Source organism: Dendropsophus ebraccatus, chromosome 12 (genome assembly GCF_027789765.1).
Source record: "Dendropsophus ebraccatus isolate aDenEbr1 chromosome 12, aDenEbr1.pat, whole genome shotgun sequence".
Taxonomy (NCBI): Eukaryota; Metazoa; Chordata; class Amphibia; order Anura; family Hylidae; genus Dendropsophus; species Dendropsophus ebraccatus.
Window position 1 is genome coordinate 57,914,341 of NC_091465.1, and position 27,348 is coordinate 57,941,688.

General features: G+C 41.2%; 1 protein-coding gene across 2 annotated transcripts in view; it reads right to left on the reverse strand.

Moving 5' to 3' along the window:
• The window catches only part of MCAM (melanoma cell adhesion molecule), a 53,664-nt gene that overhangs the window by 9,021 nt on the left and 17,295 nt on the right, over nucleotides 1-27,348 (reverse strand). The window contains exons 2-13 of one of the 2 annotated variants that reach the window (XM_069947111.1): nucleotides 22,392-22,528; nucleotides 17,751-17,958; nucleotides 15,293-15,360; nucleotides 14,269-14,356; nucleotides 12,386-12,565; nucleotides 12,118-12,239; nucleotides 7,653-7,794; nucleotides 6,871-6,986; nucleotides 4,735-4,876; nucleotides 4,531-4,655; nucleotides 4,260-4,413; nucleotides 2,389-2,424 (exon numbers count right to left, since the gene is read on the reverse strand). In XM_069947111.1, coding sequence (XP_069803212.1) covers nucleotides 2,389-2,424; nucleotides 4,260-4,413; nucleotides 4,531-4,655; nucleotides 4,735-4,876; nucleotides 6,871-6,986; nucleotides 7,653-7,794; nucleotides 12,118-12,239; nucleotides 12,386-12,565; nucleotides 14,269-14,356; nucleotides 15,293-15,360; nucleotides 17,751-17,958; nucleotides 22,392-22,528 — 1,518 coding nt within the window. The remainder of the gene's footprint in view (nucleotides 1-2,388; nucleotides 2,425-4,259; nucleotides 4,414-4,530; nucleotides 4,656-4,734; nucleotides 4,877-6,870; nucleotides 6,987-7,652; nucleotides 7,795-12,117; nucleotides 12,240-12,385; nucleotides 12,566-14,268; nucleotides 14,357-15,292; nucleotides 15,361-17,750; nucleotides 17,959-22,391; nucleotides 22,529-27,348) is intronic. The other variant, XM_069947112.1, reaches the window with a different exon arrangement.

Genomic DNA, 27,348 nt, shown 5'->3' on the forward strand with positions numbered 1-27,348 from the left:
ATGTTAGTGTCGTGATGCCAGTGCTTGTCCAGCACACAGGTGTGATGATGGAGGGCTGGCTGTATTCCCCAATGGTTGGTAACCTGCCGGTGACTGACCCACCCGGACTATCGGTACCGCCACCCACAGAAATGGGAAAAATAACCCAAGGTGTACGGTGCTGTCTGTATGGGTGCTGGTGCGTACAAAGTATGACAGAGTCCCAGTGATGTAAAAAATAGAACAGCTTTACTGTGAAGTTCTTTAGGATAACAACACAATTTTGAAGAATAGATAGATTTGCACAGACTCTTTATACTTAAATTTGTTGTGCTTAAAAAGGTGGTTAGAGAAGTAGAGTAGCGGAAAGGTCATTGTAGCGGTGCTTAGAGAGTAGAGTAAAGGAGAAGAGTTTGTCGAAGGAACCTCAACCCAGTGTAGCTGTGTACTCTGCTGGAATTTGTAGAAATATACTTTATAGTGAGAAGTTTACTTGTAGTTGTATTTACACTGTGTCTGACCAGCTTCTGCCCTACAGTGTCAAGTGACCTGTCCTGTAAGGGTACTAAAAGCCCCAGCCGTGGTTATCTGGGCTTAGCTAAGTGTCTTGGGGTGCCCAAGTTACCTGCACTGCGAGATAGGATACGTAGACCTTCTTAATGGTAGCTTTGTCCTATCCAGGCTAGTTCCTCTTGTGTTCAGGATACTGCCCTGCTCTTTTTAGGTATAATAGAAGTAAATAAAGAACTTGTCATCTCTAGCTGCATCTGTACAGACTAGACTGCACTTTGTCCCAGTCAAGGGTCCTGGCAGCAGCCAGGCCCAGGCTTAACTACAGCAAGAACAGTAGGTTTTTGTGTCCTCTCTCTGTGAGAATCTAGTAGGAACTGACTCTGCACTTCCTCCACCACGTAACTCCTCCTACAGGGGCCTCTGTATGCCTACCAGTGAGTGGTGGGGATGAGTGTGTGCAGGAAAAAGGAGAAAAAAGATAGGTTAGAAGTAAAGAGCCCCTCCTATTGGTAAACAATAACACATGGTACACATAAAACATTAACCCATGACCTTCCTCAGATGTGCAATACATAGAAATACAAAATACTGACATCTAGTGCTGAAACTGTTAAGTACCCTTCATCACCACTTAACCTGAAAAGAGGAAGTTTTTTGAGAGGTGCAAAGGAGAGACAAAAAGAGAGACAAAAAGGTTGTCTAGAAAACATGGATACAGCCAATGACTATATCCATGTTTTCTATATAGCCTTAGGGCTTTATCCAATTTCAGCAGCCACCGCTAATCAAATGCCGAACAATCGGGTTCGGATGGACTGGAGCATGCTCGAGGTTTGCTCATCTCTAATGGTAGTCCAAATCCACAGACTGCTCTTGTTGCCTATATATGCACCAAAAAATCATATGGCAAAGGGGATTGTGAAGCAATGATTACAGGGCCATGTAACATATATTAATGGTATAGTACCAGATATACAGTATATAAAAAGATTTCAGGAAATTAATAGGAAATAATATGACTGGGAACAACTGTTTTGTTACCACAGTCATTCTATCAGCACCCTTACATATCAGTGATATCAGTAAATTATCTGTGTCTATAGCCGGATGTTGTGTAGAAACACTGACTAGAGGCTCTGTGGTTAATCATGTACTTTAATGTTGTCAAGTCTTAAAACATCCTTAACAGGTCACATTAAAGAGGTTTTACCAAAAAAGAATATTACGCACAGAGTAAGTAATAGATGTTAGACCTGGGACCTTAATGTTAGCTCCACCAAGATAACTAGTAGTGGAATCCTAGTAAACTGCACCTCCATACCAACATATTCCTATGGAATTGGAATCTATAAGTATTGGTGGTAGACTATGAGCACTGCTGCTCCATACATCTCCATACAGCATTTAGAACAGCCAAGCGAGAGCATGCATGCTTTATACCAGTGCTTCTCAAACTGTGAGGAGGGGTCTCACCAGTGAGGCGCCCCCTAGTTGTTGGTGAGGCCCAGCTGGGGAGCCAGTTTTACAAAAGTAATTATGATCTGTACAGTCCTCCATAATCTCCATTTTAGCAACATTATTAATTTATTTTGTACTTGCTTTATTAGTATATAGAGCTTGGGAGATGGGTGAAAGGTATTCCTAGCATTATTTTCAGCTTTAAATGGACTTTCAACACAGATAGTGAGGCCCAGGCATACTCTTGGTTAGTCTGGTGAGGCCCAGGCATTGTCTTGGTCTGTTGGGTGAGGCTCCAGTAGAAATAGTTTAAGAAGCACTGCTTTATACTATTCTTCAGCAGCACATAATGATATAGAGGGGTTCCATGTGATCTAAATTTTAACTGTAAAAAGGAGATGAAGATTGTGTTTCTGACAAATTCAAAACTAAACATACCTCTGTGGTCACCAGATACAGTTGTGGCTGCAGATCCTTAGTAAACAGAACAAACAAAACGAAATAAATGTTTTACTTATATTAAAGGGATTGTCAGCCGCACAAAATGTGTATGAGCTCAGGTGGGAAAAAATGTAATAAAAACTCAAATAAAAAAAATACTCAGCTGCCCTGATTCCCTGCTGCATTTATCCTGACCATGGCTAGCCCTGCTGCAGAACGTCTCTTGCTTTCATCTTGCAAAAAGAAAATGCCCGTTCAGCCAATCACTATCTGAGAAGAGTCCCTCTACGGCTTGTGATTGGTTAGAAAGCCAATGAAAGCAGGAAGAGCTGTTCTGCTGCAGTGGGGGATCGTGGTTAGTGAGTAAAACTTTTTATATGCCAGTCCGAGCACTAACAAAAACATTTTGTGAGGTCAGAGATTGCCTTTCACATATGCTACAAAAACTCTTTACTGCATGGTGTTAATTCATTCAGTTGCTGTAAATATGTGCTGGGTACTAGGTACAAGTAAGTAGCAATTATTTTCCCTAATGTTTGGGTACAATATTGAGGCATCTTTTACACAGCATTATCATGGTCAGTATGTTGCATTAGTATTTGTAAGTGAAACTAGGTGTGGATCCAAAACACAGAAATGTGCAGATCTTTCCATTATACTTTCTCTCTGTTTAGGTTCCACTTAGGTTTCACTTCCAGGCTTGGCATACACATATACCGGTGCAAGAAATTCACCAAACTACTGCTGTGTGAAAGAAGCTTTAGCAGCACTGTACAGGATTACCTAGTGCGCAAGATTTATTATGACACTTTTGGGTTTAGTGTACACTTTATATATCACAAAGGGTATGTGCACACTGAGTAATTAAGATGGAAAGTCCGTCACATAATCCGTCCCTCCGCCGGATAGAGGCGGGCGCGTCTCAGTCCGTGTCATAGACTCCATTCTATGCACAGGCGGATTTCTTCCTTATGACACGGGCGGAGACGCGTGCGCCCTCCGCTATCTGCGAGCGGGCGTGAGGGACGGATTACGCGATGGACTTTCCATCTAAATTACTCAGTGTGCACATACCCTTATATAGCATTGGTTAAGAAGTACAAAACCTGACCGCATTCTCCTGTTTTCCACCATAAAGGGCATCTATTATTCTGTTAAGGATACAATTTAAAACTCTATCCAACATTGTAGCCTGCTGTTAAAGTGAGCAGTATACATAATTGCCTGGAGGCCTATAAACTTATACAGCTTTGCCAGAGGTCCCACAGACTTGTATTGCAAGTGTATTGAAATGCAAGTCTATGGGACCTCTGGCAAAGCTGTATACTGCTTGCTTTAGCAGCAGACCATGGATTTTGGGGAGATAAATTGTATCCAATGCTGAGCCACCTTACTGTACTGTCTGCTGCAAGTAGATGTTATAAATGTGAACATCCAATGATTACACTGTTGATCATATGTATATAGATAAAAATGTGTCTACCATGCACTTCTCTTCTGTAACCAGGTTATAAATGCATAGTGGCAGCTGAAACATTTTCACATACAGAATTTATATCACTTTTCCCTTATCCATCCACATTCAGATATCATGAATAAGAAACTGGAAGGTTAGAAACGTGTCGGTTGCTTTTAAGAAATGCAACAATAAAATTATGAATTTTTAAAAGAGCTGAAGGAATCTGGTCTTGTCTTCTACAGAATTTATAATATGTGATGAAATAGCAATGGTGAGAGCAGAAAAGCCCAGACAATGTAAATCTGGGCATTTATGGGTAAAACAGAACTGTCTGAAGCAAAATACATATATGTAACCTACATGAGAACAGCCATTATGCTCACTCCAATTGAATATACATGTGACTTACTTTCATGTAGTTGGATATATTCCATGCTGGTGTTTAATTCATTCTCAGCCATACACAAAAGTTGTTCATTCAGATGGTCTTGGGTCGCCAGGAAAGTCAATTCACTCATAACTTCATTATCAGAGATGTTACTATTAGTAATTACAACATCTACCTGTGGAATCACCATACAGTGTTATATATATATATTCATAGATGTATAAATTGCTCTGCGGAGTTGTTTGTTAATAAAACAATTTGTGTATATATATAACTAAAACAGTTCCGTTACCTCAGTGTCATTTATATACCAGGTTATTTGAGGGACTGGATAGCCGATTGCTGTACATTTTACAGTCACCTTATCGCCAAGTCGTACTTCTACATGGTGTGGACTTACAGACACTTGTGGTTTCCCTAGGATTAATAGACAAGATAAAATGGAATAAACTGCTAAATCAGATATCATTATTCGCAAACCCAAAACCTCCAATACCTCTTACTATAACTTCAAGCTCCTTGGTCTTGGTAAGTCCTGGTACACCAACTACGCTTGCAACACAGGCGTACCGTCCTGCATCAGTGTAATCCTGAAAATTGAGGCTCACATCCGAGCCACTGGCTATAGTGTTGCCTTCCTTAAAGGGATAGAATACACAAGGGATTAGGAATAAGACATCAGGAATTAGAGACAGTGGAAAATGTAGCGCTATAAGCATTGAATACAATAACGGATGAGAGAAAGACAGTAAAGAAATCAATGTTAACTGTGCAGAGATAACTTTCCATATCCTCCTGGATTCTGATGTGGCCATATATGTTTATAATACAGTATGATTACTGTATAAAAAAGACAATGTAGGTAAAAGGGGGGGGGGGGGATATTGACAACTTCAGTAAATATCCATGTATATTTTATGGCATGCTGTGAATTTTAAAGTCCAAGACATGCCTTATATCCAGATTCCAGCAGACTGCACCTTTGGCAAAGTTTGTAACCATTTTACTTTTAGCTTTAATTGTTCACATTCCCGACTACTGTGACATGAATATATAGGAATCTGGTGCTTCTCAACCGAATGGGACATATTGCATTTCTAGTGGCAAATAGCACCCTGGTCTTTTTCAGGCCAGATCCCTTTATTCTATGCATTGGTGTGGTGTTAGTTGTTGGGTGGCCATTCCTGGCATCTCAATAAAATCCATCATGGCAAAAAGCATGTTACAATACAGGGCTTGTTTCAGGCCCTGGGCAAAATTAAAAGTGAGATCAAATGAAATATTATACTAAAAGCATACAATATACCAAGGGTTCTCAAACATTTTCTACTGTACCTCCAAATAAATACCATACATCCCCACATAGAGTGCCCATACCCCCATCAATGCCAACCAAATACCACCATTCATTGCACATAATACCTCCTAGCAGCAAATACAAATACCTCTTCAACAACAAAACAAATGCCACTGCACAGTACAAAATGCCTCCATAGCAGCATCAAATAATGGCATTACTGTACCAATTTCCACCCCCACCACTATCCCCCTTACAGCTGTACTGGCCCAATTCTCACCCCTCCTCCACTTCAAGCTGTACTGTCCCTATTCTCACCTGTGTCCTTACTGGCAGCAATACTGTCTACATTCCCATCCTTCCCCCTGGCAGAAATACCGTCTACATTCCCACTCTTCCTTGGCAGAAGTGCTCTTTTGATTGGCACCTTTCCCTCACTGGCAGAAGTAATGTCCTCTTTCCACCCCTTCCCCACTAATAGCAGCACTTACCTCCTAACCTCTTCTCACCTGTACGTTATCTTATTGGCAGCAGCATTTAACCCATCTATTCTTCCCCAAGCAGCCCCCCTCAGATTTTCAGGACAGGAGATTCTGGGGGTAGGAGGAAGAGGTCATACCTTCCCTGCAGCTCCCCTGTGGTCTCCAGACTCCTGTTTCACTGTCCCCTGGGTGCAGGACCTGTGAACCTAATTGTTATTGCAGGTCCTTTACCCTTACTATCTTTGCAGGGATATTACAGCTGGTATTATAGGTACAGGTTCTGCTTTGGAGTCTTGAATCTGAACAAACCCCAATATTTATTTTGCAGCAGGACAATGACCCCAGACATTCAGCTAAAGCCTTTAAGGAGATAACAAGGAGAGGCAGCAGGATCTGAGCAGCCACGTTCACAGAAGATCTGTGGTTAGTTCTCCAAGGTTTTTAGGACCTCCCTGCCGAGTTCCCTAAAACACTAGATACAAGTTACCTACAAGACCGGATTTAATGTTTAGGATAAAAATAGGAAAATATTATTATCAGAAATATCCCTTTGCTGTAAATTGCTGTAATTTACTAACCATACATTATAATATATCACTGACAATACACACACACATGATATTGATGTTTTGTCCTGTTTTGGTGCCTCATCTCTCTCCACCCCTCCCCTCTCCATAAGCAAGCCATGAAGACAGGGGAGAGAGCTTCAAACAGTTTATTTATGATAAAAATGCATTTTTCAGCTTATAAACCCAATTGCAAAGTTTCTTAAAATCGCCTGTACTATTGATTTCTGGAAAAAAAAAATGTAAACGACAGTGACACTTTAAAGCCTTTATAACAAGTCACTCACCCGCGTCCAGTGGATATCTGTCTGAGCTGATGCATTTGCATGGCAGGAAACATCAAGAACACTTCCAAGTTCTACATTAACAGAAGACTCTTTGGACAGAACAGGAGGATCCAAGACTAGGAAAATGTAGAAGACATTTAGGTGTAAGGCTGTGTTCATACCTAATTCATATATCAGCTGTGTTAGGCTATGTTCACACTACGTTTAACAGCGTAGATTATTTTAACGCCCGTTCCATCTATGCAGGTCCTTTTTGTTAACGAGCGTTAACATAACGATGTGTGAACACAGCAGGTGGCATTGCATTGACTTCTATGCAATGCTGCCCCTGCAGTAAAGAACGGACGCTGATTCCCCTGCAATCAGCGACCGTTCTTTACTTAAAAATTATGTTGTGTGAACATAGCCTTACTCTGTTCAGTAAAAAAGGTAAAAATCTGATGGACCCATAATAAATGTGGGAAAGAACAGATCTTGAGTCTTAACATTGTAGATTGTACCAGCGCTATCATAACCGTGATGGATCCGTAAATAGGAAGAAATGACCCCAGTATGTCTGGTAGGAAGAAATGACCCCAGTATGTCTGGTAAGCCTGTATACAGGTGACATCAGTATTCTTAATCCAGGAATTAAGAATCATGAAATCATGTTACTAAAGTACAGATGATAACCTGTTCTTCAATCTATCCATGGTGCATGCACATAGTGTCAGGTATATGAACAGATATTCATAATACGATAGTGCAGTTACAGCTTTATGTATAGTAAGGAAGCAACTTACAGTGAACATGTAATTCAGTTCCTGCTTCCAATTCATGAAAAACATCCAGACTAATAGCGCTGCAGACATATCCTCCAGAATCGTTCCGTGAAACTACCCATGAATATGAAGACCCTTCTGCAAGAGCTTGGTCCTCATCTTTCTGGGAAGAAGCAAAACACAAATAATGTATATTATTGATGAAATCAGGAAAATGTTAAAAAACTAAATCCATCATCTGACTTTAACTGTAATCTTTGTTAACACAAGTAAAAACATAGAAGATTGTAGGCAAAAAAAAGACTACTTGCCTATTATTCTGCACTTCTAATAACTCGTTTATCTTAAAGGGGTATTCCAGCGAAAAATCTTTTTCTGTCAAATCAATTGGTTTCAGAAAGTTATAAAAAAATTTGTAATTTACTTCTATTAAAAAATATCAAGTCTTCCTATATTTATCAACTGCTGTATGTCCTGCAGGAAATGTTTTCTTTGCAGTCTGACACAGTGCTCTCTGCTGACATCTCTGTCCGAGACAGGAACAGGTTTTCTATGGGGACTTGCTGATGCTCTGGACAGTTCCTGTCTTGGACAGAGATGTCGACAGAGAGTATGGAAAGACTTGAGATTTTTAAATAGAAGTAAATTACAAATCTATATAACTTTCTGAAACCAGGTTAATTTGAAAGAAAGCGATATTCGCTGGATAATCCCTTTAACAGAGATTATTCAAAGAAACTATCCCCTTTTTTTATCCCCTGCCCAACAGGACTGAAACGTCATTGTGCTATGAAACATGCATCGGCCTGTGTGAGTAAGCATACCACCTTACTGCTGGCGAGTAACAATAGTCTTCTCTCCTGATAAGTTTTGTACTTTTGTACTTGTATATCTATATCATAAAAATTAAAGTCTGTCTGTCTGTCTGTCCCAAATAGACTTCCCAACCGTTTGACCCCAAATTTGGCACACAGATACATTGGGTGCCCGGGAAGGTTATTGTGAAGGTCTCGTCCCCACCAGATGTACAGGAGAGGAGGGGGAGGGGGAAGAGCGGCGCCCCATAGAGATGAATGGGAAAATCTCCTCACTGCAAACACAGGTGATATAATTAGCTGCAGCTGCCCTGCAGTTGGCAGTTGGGAGCCTTAGCAACCAATAGGATTACTGCTTTCACAGGGAGCTGGAATGTGAATGGTTACTAGGGTCACAACAGATCCACAGAAATAACTGGTAGACCCCCTGCTCCATCTATACAGTACATGTATACAGGGCACTACAGGTATAGAGGACCCTACTCCATCTACTGTATACAGTATATGTATACAGGACCCCGTACTCCATCTATACAGTACATGTATACAGGACCCCCTACTCCATCTATACAGCTATACAGGGCAGTATTACCAGCTGCTGCTGCCCTAAGCACTAAACCTGAAGACGCCCCATCCTCACTCACCAATTAGCATCAGGGTAGGTAGGTAATAGCTCCAGACATCACATTTAACACCACCACACCAGACCTGACCAATACCGCCTTATTGTGACTGGATAACACTGTCATACCACACCTGACCAATACCACCATACTGTGACTGGATAACACTGTCATACCACACCTGACCAATACCGCTATACTGTGACTGGATAACACCGCCACACCAGACCTGACCAATACCGCCATACTGTAACTGGATAACACTGCCATACCAGACCTGACCAATACCGCTATACTGTGACTGGATAACACCACTATACCAGACCTGACCAATACTGCCATACCCCCCCTCGAAAAGACATCAGATTTTCTGAACGGGAGGGTACTGCCCCTCTGCAAGGTGCTACCCTAGGCACCAGACCATGGGTGCCTAATGATAAATACGACCCTGCAGGTATACAGGACCCCAAAACTATACACTACAGGTGCACAGGACCCCCACCAACTATATACTACAGGTATACAGGACCCCAAAACTATACACTACAGGTATACAGGACCTGCACCAACTATATACTTCAGGTATATAGGACCTCCACCAACTATATACTACAAGTATACAGAACCCCAAACTATACACTACAGGTATACAGGACCCCAGAACTATACACTACAAGTATACAGGAATGCCACCAACTATATACTACAGGTATACAGCACCTTCACCAACTCTATACTACAGGTATACAGGACCCCCAAACTTTACACTACAGGTATACCGGACCTCCACCAATTATATACTACAGGTATACAGGACCCCCAAACTATACACTACGGGTTTACAGAAACCCCAAACTATACACTACAGGTATACAGGACCTTCACCAACTCTATAATACAGGTATACAGGACCCCCAAACCTTAAACTACAGGTATACCAGACCTTCACCAACTATATACTACAGGTATACAGGACCCCAAACTATACACTACGGGTTTACAGAAACCCAAAACTATACATTACAGGTATACAGGACCTTCACCAACTTTATATTACAGGTATACAGCACCCCCCACGAACTCTATACTACAGGTATACAGGACCCCAAACTATACACTACAGGTATACAGGACCCCAAAACTATACACTACAGGTATACAGGAACTCCACCAACTACATACTACAGGTATACAGGACCCTCAAACTATATACTACAGGTATACAGGACCCCCGAACTATATACTACAGGTATACAAGGCCTCCACCAACTATACACTACAGGTATCCAGGACCCTCAAACTATAAACTACAGGTATACAAAACCTCCACCAACTATACATTACAGGTATACAGCACCAACTATTTACTACAGGTATACAGGACCCACGAACTATACAGTAAAGGTATACAGGACCTTCACCAACTATACACTGCAGGTATACAGGACTTCCCAAACTATACAGTACTGGTATACCCCCCACCCTCCAACTATACACTACTGGTATACAGGACCTCCCTCAACTATACACTACAGGTATACAGCCCCCCCAACTACACACTACAGGTATACAGGACTCCCCCAACTATACACTATAGGTATACAGCCCCCCCCACCCAACTATGCACTACAGATATGCGGGACCCCTAAAAACTATACACTGTAGGTATACAGAACCCCTCCAACTATGCACTACAGGTATACACTAATTCCACTGATGAAATAATACCTTTAGATTGGCCTCTTGGGCACCTTAGAACAAATCTAATTAACACACTGACACTTTATACCCGGGTAGCGCCGGGTACATTTTCTAGTGGAATTATATTTTTTTTGCACCTATTCTATTTTATGGATATCTTATCATATGTGATGTCACTAGAGCACTACAGCAGGATCACAGTCTCCCTCTTCCTACTGGTTATGCTTCTAGCGATACAGCCAGATTGGGCTAGCTTTCCATACTGCCTGACCACACTCCTGTCTCGGCATCAAGATGGTATACATCAGCCCCCCTAATTCTGTCAAACATGATAATATGATATAAGAAAAAAAATATCTAGAAAAAATTATATATCCCGTATTTTTCATGCATATCTAAAAATTATTGTAACTGTTACCAGTCCAACATTTACAATGTGTTTGAGGCCACTATGGAGGTTTCATTTAAAAACTATGGCATAATTATTGTGGTGTTCATGGAAATTTCCATAAGCTTATTGTAATGCATTGAACCCCCAATCATTTATCAGTGGTTTGGAGGGTTTCTACATGTAAATTCAGCTTAAGGGTGCCTTCACACGTACAGGATCCGCAGCAGATTTCACGCTGCGAGTTTTGCAGCAAAATCCACTGAGATCCTGTGTCCTGTCAATCAGTGGCTGTCCCGCTGCAGCCAGGAGCCGGAAGAGCAAGTGGGAGCATGGCTAAGTAATGTATTAGCCCGGCAGCGGTAGGTTGAGTGGGAAGGGGCTTTAAACACTCACATACTCGCTGCGAGTATATAAACCCATAAAAAATTACAGGACACAGTGTTGCTGCGGAACGCGCAGTATGAAATCCACTGCTCATGTGAAGGCACCCTAACAGGGTCTTTTGTACACCATGTGCAAGGTTGTCTATATTTAAACCGTGCCCTGCATACAATATTTTCCAACATTGCTAAAAAACAAAAAAAAACAAATATGTATAAAGGTATATGTGAGTATTTAGCGAGTCATAATTATTATAAAAGGCTTCTGTAAATGTAAAGGCCGTGTTACATGGCTCGATGTTCCAGGTAAGGTTAGAGAAGGGCCTCATCACATGACCCACAGGTCCTCAACCTTACAGTGAGGAGATCATCTGACAGGGAAGAAGAGGGAGAAGACTGAGTTGTAAGTGCTGTGTGTATGTGTGTGTGTCGGTCAGTCAGTAATGTGTGTCAGTCAGTGTCTGTGTCAGTTATGTGTGTTTGTGTATGTTAGTGGTGTCTCAAGTTACTGTGCATCATGTGTGGATGACAGTGACACTATATTGGGAAAGACGTCTAAGGGCTATGGTTGCTTACCCTGTGCAGCGTAATCTCAGGCTGTGGGTTCCCATTTCCCACACATTTTAGCTCCACTTCATCTCCTTCCTTTATGATTTCAGACTTGCCCCTTACATATAGTCTTACTTCAGTATTTGGATCTATAAAGGGTAGAATGAAAATCAAGAAAACACCATAAAAGCTGTATAACATGTTAAATCTACAGTAACATATATATATATATATATATATATATATATATATATATATATATATATATGACATTATTTAATATACAGTTACTTACAGTCTACCATAATGTTATTTCTCTCCGATTCCCTCATATAGTGACCCTTAGGAAGATCATAAGAAACCTCACAGTAAAACTCAGAATAAATATCTGATTTTTCCACAGGAGATGAGAGCACGCTCCGGACTGTGATGAGACCACTGGATTTGACTGTCACCTGAGATGTGATCAACACCCCTATAGACGAATGAGTAGAACCAAAATATTAATACATTTTATCCTAGCTTATTTACCATCTGCCTTAGTAATCTTGGGGTAATCAAATTGCGGTAGACAATGAACTTTGGAGCAGCTACATATTGAGGACGGGTTCACAAATCGAAAGACACCGGCCGTTCTGTGACCCAGCCTTGTCACAGAACGGCCGGTGTCTGTGAAGATCATCCCGGCCAGTACTGCAGTATCAGCTGGATGAACTTCATTTGTGCTGAATTGGGATGTGCACACGCATCCCAGTTCACCATAGCACATAATGGAAAGCGCACTTTCCATTGTGTGAAGTGACAGGTCTGTGCGGCCACTATTCAATGAAACTGACATGTCAGTTTTTCGTGCAACCAGTTGCAACTATGGCCGTGATTAATGCAAAAGATACATTGTATGAACGTGGCCTAGAAAAAGTTATGACAATATCCGCAATTTATGGAAAAGTCATCTATGTTATATATAGAGATGAGCGAACCTCGAGCATGCTCGAGTTCATCCGAACCCGAACTTTCGGCATTTGATTAGCGGTGGCTGCCGAAGTTGGATAAAGCCCTAAGGCTTTGTTGAAAACATAGTCATTGTCTGTATCCATGTTTTCCAGACAACCTTAGAGCTTAATCCAAGTTCAGCAGCCCCCGCTGATCAAATGCCTAACGTTCGGGTTCGGATGGACTAGAACCCGAACCCGGTTCGCTCATCTCTAGTTATATACTAAATTTTAAATTTGCATTCACAAAATGATTATGTCATGTACTGTATTAGTTAAACATTGAATGTACTAAATACAACCAAATACTATTAACTGTGAAGACTATAACTTAAAAAATAACTTTTATTAGAACATTTTAAGAATGTGACAGACACCTAATTCCCAATTACTAAATGACTGCTAATACCGATATTGCGTGGCAGCCTTGAGGCTCAGCCGCTCTGTCTGGCATTTGTTGTATGCAATCTATATTGATTAATTCCCTGATACATCCCAGCTAAAAACATATATAACAGACACCCTCCACCAACGTTTCACCACATGGATAGTGGCTTTCTCAAGGGACAGAGCTATAGTGACCACGCCGCGTCTATCGGCGTTATTTAAAGGTTACACTCAAAAACGTGTACTTCCTTCTACTCCCATTTGCTGTGCCGATCAATAGGTGACCTTGTATAGTTAATTGATACGGTTTGTATCCAATCATCTCTTGAATGTAACAGAATAGACATTTGTTATTGGTTGAATGGTAAACCTCATTGATGATGCCATGTGATTGCGAGATCATAGTATCACTCGCGCATGTCAATCAAGATTGTTCTACTACGCATGATTTCGGACTTAGCCTAAGGTGCAAATAGAATGGTTACTGCTCATGTTTCTGGACTTAAACCCAGGTATGTAGACGTTAGTCCAGTGAGCATGATTTTCAAGATCCAGATACAGATCCAAACTACAGGAAAAAAAATTAAGAGTCAAGAGTCTCTTTTGAAGGAATTTATACTCTCTCCACGCCCCCCACCCCACCACAACCTCCCAACCAGGCCCCCACCTGGTGCTGTGGTTGGTGCACAGCATAAAGTGGTATTTTATATAGGTCTTCCCGATAAAAAGCTGCTGACCAGTAAATGTAGTAAATAGTATACCCAATAATACTTTATGTTTTTTTTTCATTGGTACATACCATCCTTTCCGTTTCTCAGTTGAGTATTATTCCTATACCATGTAATATTGAATAATGGATAGCCGTTCTTACTTTCACATGTTCCAATCTGCAGTTAAAGAAATATGACCACATAAAAACTTCTAAATCCATAATGAAATAAAAAGTGCTGCTATCACTGACATATCACACAAAAAAAGTTTCAATCCGTTGGGTCTGGGTGTTCAGACTGAAGAGACACAACATCCATTGTGGGAATGGATGTAAGCTAGCACGAGAGTATAGGTTCCTTTTTGTTTGTTTTTTTTTTTTTATTTACTATTTGGCCACAACAGGGCCGCAACATTATTAATACGGGGGAGCACAGGAATGGGATGGGAATTATTACATGAGGACACAGGGGGCATTTATTACTATGTGGGGGAGCAAGTGGGCTTTATTACTATAGAGGGGAACAAGGAGCCTTATTGATGAGTGGGTGTACTGTTAGGGCATTATTTATGGATACAGTGGTATTAGTGACTGGTATTAGATTCCAGTAATGCCCCTACATACTATATATACCTATGTTATCAGGTTGACCAGTTTAATTGATGTGTCAACAGAAGAGCTGGTGGGGCCAACAGTGGTCCCCGCTCCCTTGCTCGGATTACGCACTGATGCCAACACAGCACTACTGATTCAGCACCTTCCCGTGTACTGTATTTTCTTATGCATTAGAATACTCTGTATCAGTAGCGCTGTGTCGGTGGCAGCACTTGATCAGATTGGTGAGTGGGGATCAGGGCTTAGGCAGCCCTGCAGTGTTTGGCATGAACATTGATCGCAGCAAAGAGGCTCATGTCACTCCCTACTGCTGCCACACAATGTATTAGTATATAAATAAATGAATTAGTATCAAAATAAAGTATAAAAATATACATTTTTAACAACATTATAGTACAAAAAAAAACACCTTACTTTCTGGAGTATCCCCTATGTGTGGCAATTCTTTAGACAGTCCATTTATATAGATTTTTTTTTTTGCATTTTTACTCATCTTTACCTGAACAGCTTCATTTGTTATTGGTATTCCATTGTCTTCCATCTTAATTTCTGGTTCACCAGGAGCCTCTGTGTGAAGACAGGGGTACAATCAGAATTTTATTGTATTAGGAATCCATATGTTTTTCATTTTTTTATTTCAATAATCTAATATTGGACAATTAAATGTCCATGAAATATTGCTTCTGTAAATGCTAACTTACACAGTGGGGGACATTTATGAAAGGTACGCAAGAGGCGTATGCCAGGGAGAAGGTGCAGAAGCTTCCCTGTCCGCCTGGCTCGCCCAATGGGCGGGCTGGCGGAGCTTGGGGGATGAGTGAAAAGGCGGGGAGGAGGCGTGGCCTCCTTCTGCGGCTCATTTATCATTTATTATTACGCCAGGCGTACATCATGACGCAAATCTGCACCTGCTTCCAGAATTGTGCGACCGGCTGGAGGTATACGCCTCTTAGCGAATACTGTCTGGAAAAATTGGGTGGAGCTTAATATAAGACTGTTGTACTTGTACACCGGTCTTCGTAAATCCCCCCCATTATGTTCAAGTATTCGGGAATGATGAGGTAAGGAGAGGCTGGGGCTCACCACTAACCCACTGAACCTCTGCTGGTCATGACAGTCAGAGCAGATACCTGCAGACATCACTAGGATGGGCTCACTGTATATACATGTTTATACAACTCATATACATGAGCTCTCTGTTGGTAGCCGCATTTATCCAGCATTAGATTATATATTTAGATAAAATAAAAAGCATTTTTTACATTATAGACCCATAACAGTGGAAATAATTTTTAATTCAGATGAAGCTTATCTAGCAGAGGCCATAAACTAGATTCTAGGTTTTGTCAATAAAGTTTCTACCATCTTAAACAAAATGAAAGTAAAAAACAATAATCTTAGTATTGCAAAAAAGTTAACATAAAAAATAGCAAACATTGTTTTTTTTTCCCATTGTAATGGACATAGGTCTTCATTAAGCTGTCCATAGCAATAGGGGTTATACTAGGCACATTGCTTTTTTGTTTTTTACATAAACAGACCGGTGCATGCCGCCCATCTTTTACCAAGCACTGGCCAGCCATGAAGCACTGGAGGTGGGCCCACCGCCCCCCAGTGTGACGATCTTCCCTGGCTGCATTGATTCTAATGGGGCCGCATCACAGAGGGTTTTTTGTCACATTGGGGACTGGCGGGCCTGCCCGCTTCATGCCCGGTCAGTGCTCGGTAATAGACTGTGCCACGCGTGGGAACAGGGCGGCGGTTCAAAAAAGGACAGCAGCACCTGCATCCCCTTATGCCGATCTTTTCAAAAACACAAAGCAATGTACCTGGTGGTACATTCATTTTAAGAAAGTATTCAAGTCCCAATGCCCCGTATGAATATGTACCTATTGGGTACAGTCTGTAAATGCTCCTTTTATAAAAGTCTTTCTACAATAATACTGTTAAGTCTAATGTTTGCATTTGGCCGCTTTAGGATGTGTAGTGATTCCCTTAGTTTTGCTATGATTACATAACATCTTACATCAACCTGATATCTGATCCTACAAATTAAAGGACCTCGGCTGAAATCTAGCACATGGAATGGCAAGACCACTGTTATCGAATGCTTCTTGTCTCATTAGATGTGCATTATTGTGCTAGAAAACAAAGGCCCAGATAATAAAAGCTGTTAAGGATACAATATACGACCCAACAGGCTATACATCAATCTTAATAGACTATGCAGTGTGTGAAATTTAGCATCCTGTCCTGGGGTTTAAATCCTTGGAAGGTTTAATCATCTTGGTCATTGCCTTGCAGCACTGCGATGTACAAGCTGACGAGTCCAGTTTATTCTCTTCGTTGGCTGCTTCTCTTGATATACTACACACATGAATAGGGTTTTATGGGTTTAGTAACTTGAGTTCATTTTCTCTGGAGTGTTCTATTAGGCTACTTCATCTCACAGTCTGATAGATGACTCTGGGTTCATACACAGTGCCAAATAAAAAGTTTACTGGAGAAAGAATAATGGTCTAGAGCTGTCTGGCATTGTTTGGTTTTTTTTAAAGGAAAATCTTAATGCTACTGTATAAAATAACCATATAACCATTTTAAAGAATAATGTACTAAGAGAGAACATGGTCTCTGTAAACATCCTGCACCATCATCATCATCCCCTTGTGCCATCTCTGACAGCCATTGTATCTTGGAAAATTTTCAGCATAAGCTGTTATGTATATGTACATAAGGAGGGGCACTATTTTTAGCCATTATTTTTTTTATATTATAGGACATTTTGTTTCCTCGTGAAAAAAGTCATCATTGTGTAACAAAAATTCTTTAGAGGGATTGTGGAGTAGGAAATCTTTGATCTTTCTAATAGCCAATCATTTGCTAAGTTTCATCAAGGTTCTGTATAAAATTGTCAATACTAGGAATACTAAGAAAACTTTGATATGCTAAGAACTTACTATAAACTCTGAAGTGCACATTGCTTTCCCTGGCAATGCCATTTTGGTCCGTAACCCGACAAATAAATAACTTTTCATCCTGTACTTGTAGGTCGTCAATCACCAGCTGCATATTTGGGCTCACACTGACGCGACCTTTTAGATCTGAGTCTTCTATGATCGTTCCTTTTTGCCCACTGGTAGAAATTAGGTGATTTCCATTCTTCTCCTTTGGAAAAAAGAAAGGCAGCAAGCGGTTAAACAACATTTAATATTATATGGCTATGTTCACACTACGTAAGTGCCGCAGAAATTGAAATGATTTCTGCGGTACTTATGTAGTGCTGCAGGCTGAGGACATCCCGTCCGGAGTGTATACACATTGTATACACTCCAGCCAGGATCCCTAGAGGCGCTGCAGAAAACTGACGTATTCAGTGACTAGCTGTTGCAGAAAACCCTGTCAGTGCACACAGTGGAGCAAGCGGCTCCGGCACGCAAAGATGCGCCCGCATCAGAACTCTGCAGCCCTAAAGATCATGCTGACGGTACTGCACTGCCGGCGGAGATGATCTTTTCTGAGACCGGCCGTTCCGTGACTATGTGTGACCGTTCTCTTACTATGTGTGACCATAGCCTAAGGCTGCGTTTTTGCAATCTGTTCATCGGATATGTTTTAGATTAAAAAAAAAAAAAAAACTGATGAAAAAACGCATGCAAAACTGCAAAATGTAAATGTGCACACATTTGGATGCATTTTTACCATGGACTTCCATTATAAAACAGCTGGATCAAAACAGATTTTTTTTCCCCTTCTTTTAGCATACACAAAAATGTGGTCGGCCATGTTTTTGTGTACGTTAAAAGTAACCATTTAAAAACGGATACGTTAAACTGACTGCAAAAATGCAGTGTAAACAGCTGTGACCCTCATAGTAAGAATGGGTGAGTGCTGATAAGACTAAGGGCTTTTGGTTTGTCCTTTTTTTACAATATTGCCTGAATAGTGGTTTACTTGATTGAATCCATTGTTACAATTATAGTGGCACTTTACTAGACAATCCCTTATTAGGCACCCAGTATGTGTTAACCCATTCATTCTATGTTGTTTGTCAGTAATATGTGTAATTTTATCAGTATTTGGTTGTTTTTAAATATATCTTTTTAGGGTATATTCACACGAACGGGCTCGCAGCGAGATTCTCGCTGCGAGCCCGGCAGGTCCTGGCAGTTCCCATACACTACATACTTCCTGCGGTCTAAACGACCGCAGCGAGTATGTAATTATACCGCCCTTAACCCCTTCTGCTCCCGGCCGGCTCCCCCGCTGTAAGCATACTTTACCTGTCCTTGCTGCACGGGGTCCCGGCGTCCTGCTCTCCCGTCCGGCCAATTAGTGTGTTGCCCAGCCGCAGCCACTGATTGGCCGGACGGGAGAGCAGGACGCCGGCCCCGTGCAGCGAGGAGAGGTAATGTATGCTTACAGCGTGGGAGCCGGCGGGAGCAGAAGGGGTTAAGGGCGGCAGAATTACATACTCGCTGTGGTCGTTTAGACCGCAGCAAGTATGTAGTCTATGGGAACTGCCAGGACCTGCCGGGCTCGCAGCGAGAATCTCGCTGCGAGCCCGTTCGTGTGAATATACCCTTAAAAGGAATTTTTTAATATAGTTCTTATCATGTTATTAATACAATCATGGTAAATAAAATATTTTTGCAATGATTCAGAACTTATGCCCATAGTTTTGTTGTGTATTCATTTATGTATGACCATAGCCTAAGGCTGCATTTTTGCAGTCTGTTCAACGGATATGTTTTAGATTAAAAAAAAAAAACTGATGAAAAAACGCATGCAAAATTGCAAAATGTAAATGTGCACACATTTGGATGCATTTTTACCATGGACTTCAATTATAAAACAGCTGGATGAAAACAGTTTTTTTTCCTTCTTTTAGCATACACAAAAATGTGGTCGACCATGTTTTTGTGTACGTTAAAAGTAATTATTTAAAAACGGATACGTTAAACTGACTGCAAAAGTGCAGTGTAAACCCAGCCTAATCTATGAACAAACTAATCATAATGACTGAAACAACTTAAAAAAGCATCAAAGGAGAACTCCAGGCAAATGTAAAAAAAACTGAGAGGGCAGGGGTGGTAGAAAATAATAAATAGGTAATAATGAAGTGATACTTTTTCCCAGTGTCCCCACATCTACTGCATCACTGCTCACTGACACTTTCCGGTCTCCCGTATCTACAGGGTCCCTGTGTTGTCATAATATCACAGGAACTACTCGTCCAGCCAGTCAGTGACTGCAGAGATATCACGCCTCATGAGTGGCCCTTTCTGTGCAGTGCCATGACGTTACAGGATCTGAAGATACAGGAGACCAGAAGGGAACAGAGAGCGATGATGCTCCACTATGGGGGCACCGGGACGGGTGAGTATCACTTCAATATTATGTTTCTACCACCCTCCACCCCAATATTATGTTTCTACCACCCTCCACCCCAATATTATGTTTCTTTTGACTCCCTCCTGACCCACCATATCTAACCTGCACCATACTCCCTCACCGGAGACCCATGACGTAAATGTATGTCATAGATCAAGAAGATGTTAAACAGTGGCTAATTTCTATGCTGTCAAATATTATCAGCGGCACAGCAATTTGCTTTGCTGCCCTCAAATGGGACACAATAAAAATAGAAAAAGATTTGCCTTAAGCTGCTCTACGTCCGGTCTCTGCAAAGATCATTCTGGCCGGTACTTAAGGATGATCTTTCTGGCCGCAGTGTTCTCATGTGGGCGCATCAGCACGCGCCCGCATCAAAACTCTCATAGCACACAATGAAGCAAGCGTCCGGAGCCGCTTGCTTCATTGTGTGAACTGGCAGGTCTTTCTGCGGCCGCTATTCACTGAATTGCGGCTGCAGAAAACTGACATGTCAGTTCTTTGCAGCGCCGTATAGGATCTCGGCTGGAGCGTATACACATCGTATACGCTCTGGCCGGGATCCTATACGGCGCTGCATAGCAGTAAAGGCAGTGTTCCACACCGTACAACAACGGCCGTACTTTTACGTAGTGTGAACATAGCCTAAGTCTGGTATGGCAGTACCGGACAGATGAACTTCATTTCTTTTTAACTGGGATGTGGGCACATTCGGGTGCGCCCGCATTCCAATTTCCCATAGCAGACAATGTAAAGTGCAGAGCCGCACTTTACAATGTCTGCACGGTCAGTTTCGTGCAGCCGCTATTCAATGAATAGCTGATGCACAGAACCGCCATGAAAGTTTTCTGTGTCCATATGAAATCCCAACTGCATTGTATACAGAGTGTTTACACTGCGGCCGAGATTCCAAAGTAAGTCAATTAATCGGCCACGGTGATTACATAACGGTCTTTGTTTAATCAAATTATACGTTGTGTGAACATGGCTTAAGGCTATGTTCACACAAGGTTCGTTTTACGTCCATCTTTTCGTACGACCGTCATTTGGAGGTGAAAAGATTGCTGTATTTTGATGTATCATGATCATTATTTACGGCTGTAATTATCAAAATGTGGCTATCCAAAAAGACGGTCATAAAACAAACACTGTGTGAACATAGCCTAAGGATGTAAAAAGATTTATAATATGTCTGCAATAAAAAAGGTTCTTCTTAAACGGAGACATCAAGAGGGTGTCTGTAAACCATTAAAGGGTATCTAGCAGCAGGTCAAATGATCCTAACCTGGCGACTAGTGCACGATCTGCCTGTCGGGTCATGCAGAAAGCCTACTGTTGAATATTTATATGCAGTGATATTACTCTAGGCTGCTGTTCACTGCATAACGCCAGTTAAATACTCATCAAGTGTTCTGCAGGAGTCGGCAGGCAGACTTAGGACTAAAGGCCATATTACATGCCACCTGTCAGGTCAGCAATTGCTTCCCACTTGTTCCTCTCTCAATGCCTGTGTTATTATTACATGCACAGACAGGGAGAAGTGGGAATGATCCTTTGATTATTTGGGCTGCCCACTGAAGTCAGCAGCAGTCCTAACACTGCCACTACTATTGCATGGAGCAATGGGCATCAGGCCCCTCGCTGCACTAATCTTGATGTTTCAATGTTGACAGATCCAGATCCGCCTACATTATGCACAATGTCCGCTGATCGTGGCCTTTTAACATGTCCAATTTTTGGTCAAAACGTCTGGTAACCAGCCAAGTACAGCAGATAATCATTTTATGTAATAGGACCTTGAAGGGCCAACCACAGTCCACCGAACATCCTGATGTAAAGTAACTTAATAACTCTGCAGCGCACCGACATAACAAGGGAGAGTTCCCTGTCTCCTGCCTTGTTAGAAGATATTACCAGGATTCTCTTTAAACTAGTGGATACTAAGAACAGAATTTAAGGGACTGTATGCCGTACCTAACATCTTGATGAGTTTCTTGCCTATCCCTGCAAGAAGTCATTTACCAACCAACATTACTTTATTGTCCTTAGGATTTTGGAGAGATGCCCCTAGTGCATAAATACACATCTCATATACAAAATGGCAGATTATTCCAATTACCAGGATTTATTTAGGATACTGTTTGGAACAACACTGAATTCCTTTTAGAACATTTAAAAACAAGTGATATTTTTTTCGGGTTACTTACATATAGCCACTGTAGCGTGGAGGTGGCGGAATTGTAATGGCTGTGCACCTCACACGGAAGAGTTGCATTGTGACCCAGTACGACTTTTACTTCTTTGGATAAATGACCATGCTGACCCTGTATCTCTGCAAGCAGACCTAGTAATACAATAAATCAATGACATGATGAAGGATATCTGTAACATGGGGAAACAACTGAAACATACAAGGCTATTTTGCAAACAGTAATATAAAAAGCTGCTATATTTTTCTGTGTTTAAAGGGATTATCCAGCAAAAATATTTTTCTTTTAAAACAATTGGTTTCAGAAGGTTATTATAATTATTAGGTTATTTGTAATTTACTTCTATTTAAAAAGTCTTACCATACTTATCAGCTGCTGTATGCCCTGCAGGAAATGTTGTTGTGTTTTCAGTCTGACACAGTGCTCTCTGCTGCCATCTCTGTCCGAGACAGGAACTGTCCAGAGCAGGAAAGGTTTTCTATGGGGATTTGCTACTGCTCCGGACAGTTCCTGTCTCGGCCAGAGATGTCAGCAGAGAGCACTGTGTCAGAAAAGAAAACAACACTTCCTGCAGGAAATACAGCAGATATTTAAATATGAGTAAATTACAAATCTATATAAATTTCTGAAATTAGTTGATTTGAAAGATTTTCCCTAAATAACCCCTTTAAGATATTATACTAAAAAAACTATTAAAAAAAACGACATTACTGCAAAGTACAGTACTGAAGACTGTTTCCTCTTATATCAGTGGGTACTATGTAATGCTTCATTTACCCTTGGGATAGCACTGCGGGGAAGTGGCTTCCCCTGAAATGCTGCTAAGTGTGCAACATGCTTCTGTCTCCTTCCGTGGGATAGGAATCAGACTTATGGGCTTGCTTAGAGTAAGAACGCTAAAGATCTATATCAATTGACTCTGGTGGTGAATATGTATGTATATCATACGATTGTAAAAGTGATTTTAGGAGTCTGAATATGAAAAGATAAAGTAATAAAAAGCATAGTAACTTGAGTGAGAATGATTGTTTTACATTAATATAAAGATTACAGTAGATCACTGGGTTCGACAGCAGACAATCCTTTGAATCATACTGTCATGAAAGAGTCTCATTACAAACCATACATGGATGCGACCATAAGTAAATAATATTCAGTCTCATATTTGACTCTAAAGGCCATATAAGAAAGCCTGACCCTGCACTGTAAGCGAGCAGAGATCTGCTAGATTATGTATATATGATTACTTTCCCTTTCCTACTCCCTAGGTGTCCTCCTGCCTTTTCCTTGTTGACCATATCTGCTGCTGACACTACCGATTCTGCTGCTGCAGTGACAGCCCGCTCAGCCAATTACTGGCCGCAGCGCTGTCCTGTGATTGGATGAGCAGGCTGTCACTGCAGAGATTGGTTTGGAAGTCTCATCGGTGTCTGCAGTCATCGGGAGACACGGGGAAAAGGTAGGAGGACACTGGAGGAGCGTGGACAGGTGAGCATACCTCTTAATTATTTTCAATACTCTTCCATTAGCCATCAGCTGTGCATCACCTATCACATGGAGCGATGGAACACCAATGCTGCCATGTATTAAATAATGTCCTTTTCACACAGGTAGGTAGTAACATTTCTTCCTATAGAGAATATAATTGGGGTATTTAGAGTTTTTAAAGCAGCTCTGCACTTCTTGTTGGGTTAAGCAGATGGCATTTATTGGAGAATTTTAGGTTTTTTTTTCTCTGTAAATACAATAAAGAAAGATATTTAATAGATTAGCTTTTTCTCCATCCTCCTCCATTATTCTCCCCTACTATTAATAATATTTTGTTTAATGTACTGTAGGTTTATTGAGAAATTGTAAAACTACTAAAATACTAAAAAAAAATCCAAAAGATTTAATACTACACTATACTAGACATGCCTGAAACCTTTAGTTGCTAGTTTTACAAATTATATTTATTAATAGATTCAGACCTAACATCCACACACTATGTACTGTAATAAATCTAATTGTGACATGAAAATACAATTAAGTTTCTACAAGTACCTTAATGTATCATATATCAGGTTAAGGTAGTTACACAGACATTTTTACCCATAACATAACATTAAGAACCCTTGCTTCCACATACAGAAGACTTGAGAGAGTGAAAAGTCTTCCCAAAATTATACATGGTAATACAATTTTGGATAGTATTATGACTGATATCCAGGAGAAGTAACACTTGGGGAGGGGGAATTTATCATTGTTACACCAGCGGTGTACGCCATGGAGAAGGTGCAGATTTGCCCCTTCCCCCTGGTGTACGCCCGCTGTATCCCCCGTTTGCCATAAGGGGTGGACAGGGGGCGACGCAAGGTCGGGAGGAGCCGTGGCCTCCCCCTGCGCCTCATTTATCATAATTCACGCCTGCTCGAAGTCATAAATCGTGATTCAAATCTATAACTGCTGCAAGTTTGGCGCAGGGTCGGGTGCATGGCCGGCTGGATTCAGTATGAGGCATGTGCCAGGAAAAAGGGTACCGGACCTAATTTAGGACCGGTGTACAAGTATGCCGATCTTAATAAATGTCCTCCTTGGGGTATGTTTGATGTAAACGTCAATAGACAGATGAGTCAACAACTCTCAGGTTTTGTCAACAACATACAGGTTTTGTCATCCATTTGGCATCCAGTAAATATAACAATAAGGACATCTTAACAACATCATTCAAGTAACCGTGTTGAGATGATGTTGAGATGCTATGTTGTGATAGGATTAGCATAAAAGAGAATGTCTTGTCCTTAAAGGTGTAATTAGGTTATCCAGTAAGGCAATGATCCAAAACTCAAATGCTGATCTGAAATGCTTTGTATAAACAAATCTACTACTTGGAAGGGCACAGTAAAAATCCTGACTCTACAGAACACAGAAACTGTGGCAATTGAAGAGAGGAACAGCTGAAGCACAAAACACATATCAATGAGTGTGAATGAATTAGGTTATAAATACAAGAGTGAGTCAAAAATATTCAAAAGCATTTACAAATAGAGATATCAAATGAAACGGGCTCCAAGCTTAAAAGACATGGCTGCTTTATTCCAGAAACAGCATCACTCTTGTTCCTAGTTTGGGTGTGGGGTTCTGCAACACAGTTCCATTAAAGTGAATGGAATTCAATTGTATTACCACACCTAACCTGGGGGCAGGGTGGTGCTGTTTAGTTAAGAAGTAGCTGTGCTTCTGTAATCCTGGAAGACTTTGGGTCCTATTCCACCGGACGATTATCGTTTGCATAATCGTTAACGATTAACGATCTCAAACGACCGCTATTGCGAAAGACCTGAAAACGTTCACTCATTTCCATGGAACGATAATCGTTACTTATGATCGTAATTGCGATCGTTTTTCTTCGCTATTTATTCGCTATTGCGTTCGTATCTATTCCGAACGATGTCTTATTCAATGCGAACAATTTGCGAACATTTTGCAAACGAGCAACGATAAAAATAGGTCCAGGTCTTATAAAGCGATCAACGATTTTTCGTTCGGTCGTTAATCGTTAACTGCATTTCAACCGAACGATTATAGTTTAGATTTGAACGATTTAACGATAATCTAAACGATAATCGTCCGGTGGAATAGGGCCCTTTGAAGCCGGTGCCGCTGTCTGTTTTTTGAACCGCGACCCAGTTCCCGTGTACGGCGCCGTTTTATCCACGGGTCCCGGGCTGGAGCTAAAGCACAGGAGGCGGGCTGGCCTGCCCCCAGTGGGAGGAATCCTCCGCCCGTGTATGACACGGCTCCATTGATTCTAATGAAGCGGCGTCATAAAGAGGAGGTAATTCCCTCCCACTAGGGGTGGGCCAGCCCGCCTCTTGTGCTTCAGCTCTGGCCCGGGACCCGTGGATAGAACGGCGCCGTACACGGGAATCGGGCCGCGGTTCAAAAAACAGACAGCGGCAACGGCTTCCCCATGACATGACGCCGCTGTTCTATCCCTGGGTCAGAGTGCTGAATTACTAATTACTTTAAAATGAATAACACTCTTTTGCTTTTAAACTAGCTGTTTTTAGACCATAACATATTTAGTGTGACAATAGTGCAAGGAAGGGAACATAAGACTGTCTGGGCAACTACCCTTCTATAAGAATATAATACAAAATAATGGATGGTGAGCTTTAGAGATTGAACTTTCTGCACATAAAATAAGATTACATCTTAAACCCCAGTCTGACATCACACAACAAGCGACACATGCACGCTCACTACATAAACACCAAATTCCAAACGCCATCAGTTCATACAGACAGATCCTTGTATTCATGATATATAAAGCTCTATTCTTAAGGTCCTTGGGGATAGAGTGTAAGCCAGGGCTTAGGGAAGCAGAGGAGGGGCTGGGACAACAAACCTGAGATGAAGTTTTCCTTAAAATGAACACTGCAAGTTTTCATGTATTTCTTTGCTGGTCCAAGTCAATAATCTATGTTACATGTATCCTGTGACATGTAACAGGAACCATACAGTTCCATTGTCTTCAGTCTTGAAGGAACATTTCAGGCACAACTGATTTTGTGAGGAAGTGGCTTTCCCACTTTATTTTGTCTATTGCATGTCCTAAGTGGGTGGAGCATGACACACGGATTCTCTGATGGTGTCCATGTGTATGTATTTGCACTAGCTGAATTTCAGTGAGCTTTTCTATTACAGTATGTGTGTGCTATTACTGGAGTTTTCCTCCAATAAATGAAATAAATAGGTGCACAATCAATCATTTGTTCATCTATTCTTCTTGGGGTCTCAGAATCTTTCTATTTGACTTTGAGCAGTTCTGTTTCAATCTCAATATATTGGAAAGTACAGTTTCTTTGGTGGATTTACAGTACAGTAAGGCTCAGTTCAGGCTATGTGCTTTAAATATAGTGTCCAGTAATTTATACAGTACACACAGTAACCAGTATAAGGTGAACCGGTA